General features: G+C 38.4%; 1 protein-coding gene across 1 annotated transcript; it reads right to left on the bottom strand.

Annotated features, from left to right (window-relative positions):
* Nucleotides 1–301: 301 nt before the first annotated feature.
* Nucleotides 302–2,730, bottom strand: galr1a (galanin receptor 1a). Its single transcript, XM_048200967.1, has 3 exons — nucleotides 1,680–2,730; nucleotides 1,201–1,266; nucleotides 302–1,062 (listed from the first exon to the last, which is right to left on the bottom strand). Exons 1-3 carry the CDS (start codon nucleotides 2,331–2,333, stop codon nucleotides 757–759), a joined length of 1,026 nt encoding a protein of 341 aa, XP_048056924.1. The 5' UTR covers nucleotides 2,334–2,730; the 3' UTR covers nucleotides 302–756.
* Nucleotides 2,731–3,105: the final 375 nt, after the last annotated feature.

Raw genomic sequence — 3,105 nt, 5'->3', positions numbered from 1 at the left:
TTTATTGTACATCTGAAATTGGTTGTGTTTTATGCATTACTTTCTAAAAGTATAAAATATTATAATATATCATAACTGTGATTACAATTATTCATGAGGACATTTTTCATTCATTAAAAATACTTTTATAATGTAATATAATATTTATAAAGGCTTTAAGTAAAGTGTGACCAAAATGTTCTAATAATTATACCTTATGTACAACATATGGGACATTTCCAAGACCAGCAAGACCCCCCCCCCCCCCCCCAGATGATATAAAGGGGAAAATGCTATTAAACAAGCTTTTGATAGACTTTGAAAGACTGAGAAATTATATCATGGCTCAAGATAACAGTTAATTACATTTCAGACTATTTTCCCTGTAGGAAAAGGAAAACCAGATCCTCACTCTCCTTAACCTTCACCATTTTTTTTTTTTTTTTTTTTTTTGATTGCACGTATTTACAGGCCATACACATCACTACAGCTTCACAGCAGGTGCTAAGTAAGGTCTCGATTGCACTCCAAAGAAATTCATCATCGTGAGCAAGCACACAGCAAATGCTTTTTTAACATGTCAAAAGCCCTTAAAAATTGGCAACCACTCAAATCTCCAAGCATATAAGAAAAACACTGGCCAATTTCCAACCATGATCAATTCTTATCAATTTAAATCAATATATAACAAGCTTCTCGCCTTCTCCCAATCTTAAAAACTCAACTTTAAGTCTTTTTTAAGCTATCATAAATTGACAAACATAACAGCTGCAGGAATTACACAGTGGTGCAGTTGGTGGATGGTGCTGCCTTCATCTCTCTGGCCTCATTTGTTGGGCACTCAGAAGCCACCCTACAACGGAAAACCTGCTTATACGCCTGCCTGAAGTTCTCGGAAAGGAACGCATAAATAACAGGATTAACAGATGAGTTGCTGTAGGCCAGACAATGGGCTGCCACGCGGAGCACGAAGGACGCCTGGTTCAGGGGGAAGGAGCCAAACTCGACCCACAGGTGCACCACGTGATGAGGCAGCCAGGACAGGCAGAAGACCACCACAACCACCAGAACTGTCTGAGCAGTCTGTCAAGAGAGGTGGAGAGACATTTCTGCTGGTTTTCACAAAATAATAAACAATTGACAAGTCCACAATTAACAAACGTGTGGGAGATATGAGATTATATTTTAATATTTGAAGCAAGCACTCTTAATATTTCTTACCTTCTTTTTTGATGCCTCAGACTTTTTGGAGACATTTCTTAACTTCTTATGCAAATGATTCAGGACCTAAAGACACATTGACACATAGTCATTTGAAAATTAAAATGTGAGAATGATGGGTCAATGATTTGACACACAGATATATAAAGTTATTCAAATATACAACTATTTATACAAGTGAATTGAATACACACAATGGATCATTCTATAAAATATATAAGTTTTACATTTCTTAATATTTATTTTGATATATTTTGTGGGGCTTAAAGTAAAAAATAGATCTAGGTGGTAAAAAATAATATTGGAAAACATTTTGTTAGCCAAATCAACATGCAGGAGATGCAATTTTTGTTGTCATGTGACAAATGCATAAAACAGAGAGGTCCCATAGACCCATATGTTATTTTATTTATTTATTCTTTCATGTTTTGTTCTGGACTCAATGGAATAAAAATGAATATAAAATATTCATCACTAACCTTGGCATAACAGAAAGATATCAGAATCAACGGCAGCACATATCCAAAGACAAAAGTGCACACCACATAGATTTTCCTCTTGCTGTGATCTGGCCACACTTCCCAGCAAAACGTACTGTTGTCCTTACTTTCCACGATACCCTGATAGTAGGCAACCGGGGTGGCCATGGCTAAAGAAAGCACCCATATGATCAGCACCCCGATCAATGCATGCCTCGAAACTCGAATGGATGAGGACTTTCTGCAGTGCACTATGGCGATGTACCTGTCCACCGACATGGCTGATAAAGTGAAGATGCTCACCAACATGGACACGGTGAAAAAGTAGTGGATAAACTTGCAAATAAAGGCACCCAGGATCCATGTGGGCAGCATGTAAACTGTTGACTGAAAGGGGATGCAGAAGAGCAGATAGGACAGATCTGCCACGCTGAGGTTGAGGATGAAGATGTTGGTGGTGCTTCGTTGCTGTCCAGGTTTGCGTTGAGCCAGAACAGTGATAACCAGAGAGTTTCCCAGGACCCCTAGAGTAAAAATGAGTCCAAAGATCAGAAGCGTGACGAAGTTGTCGGTGCCGATGCCAAAAAGGGTTTTTTCAGGTGCCTCCAAGTTGCCTTCAGGTCTGTCTAAATCACTGCTGTTTTGGACGTTCATCTTTAACGTTGGCGTATTTTGACGGTTTGTCCTGAAAACGAAACCTTGAAGATCTCCTGCAATTAGTTTTCTTGGTTCTTGGTTGATTTTCCAGAAGAGAGGCTTTGATTGGAAAATCCTTTAAAGTTTACCGGAGTGCAACAACGACGAGGTTTGAGTTGAAGGTGATCATTCACGAGCATCACAATATTTGTATTGTTCACACTTTCATAGCAATAAAAATAATTCTCAGAAATGAAGCTTCCGACAGTCCTTTTGCTTTCTCACATTGATGGCGCTTAGATTTATGTTTTCATCTGCAGAAGCTCTTCTAGTATTTGCGCTCGCGCTAGGTGGAAAAGAGCCGCTCTGCTGCCGCGATAAAATATTGCTTGTGTGGACGTCACAGAGACACCAATTTCCGAGCCTTACTCACCCATCCTCTTATGAACATGGAAAAGCAGGATCTATGATTCAAGAGTCACCCCCACCTTCTCAACTCAATTGAAAGTTACATTGTATTGTGTTGAGATGAAATGTGCAAAGGATATTTAATATAAATAGTATATATAAAAAAGCAAGTTCATAAAGCATTTGGGGGTGGGGATTAGGACAATTAGGACATTTAAGCAGCTTTTATAAATGTGCCCTAGAAAAAAAAAAAACATTACTAATGTGCATCTTGAGATAAAACAATTACATATTTTAAGATATGTCAGTGCAAGTTGCTTTCAGTTAAACAGCTCAAATATGCATTTTAGTCTGGGACTATAGGCTTAAAGGGTTAGTTTGC

The sequence above is a fragment of the Megalobrama amblycephala genome, linkage group LG9 (genome assembly GCF_018812025.1).
Source record: "Megalobrama amblycephala isolate DHTTF-2021 linkage group LG9, ASM1881202v1, whole genome shotgun sequence".
NCBI lineage: Eukaryota > Metazoa > Chordata > Actinopteri > Cypriniformes > Xenocyprididae > Megalobrama > Megalobrama amblycephala.
This window is presented reverse-complemented; position numbering and strand designations above follow the sequence as displayed.

Coding starts and splice junctions, on each gene's coding strand:
- galr1a (XM_048200967.1), bottom strand. CDS start 2,333: ATGAACGTCCAAAACAGCAGTGATTTAGACAGACCTGAAGGCAACTTG. Junction 1,267..1,679: donor TATCTTTCTGTTATGCCAAG/GTTAGTGATGAA, acceptor ATGTGTCTTTAG/GTCCTGAATCATTTGCATAA. Junction 1,063..1,200: donor CTGAGGCATCAAAAAAGAAG/GTAAGAAATATT, acceptor CTCTCTTGACAG/ACTGCTCAGACAGTTCTGGT.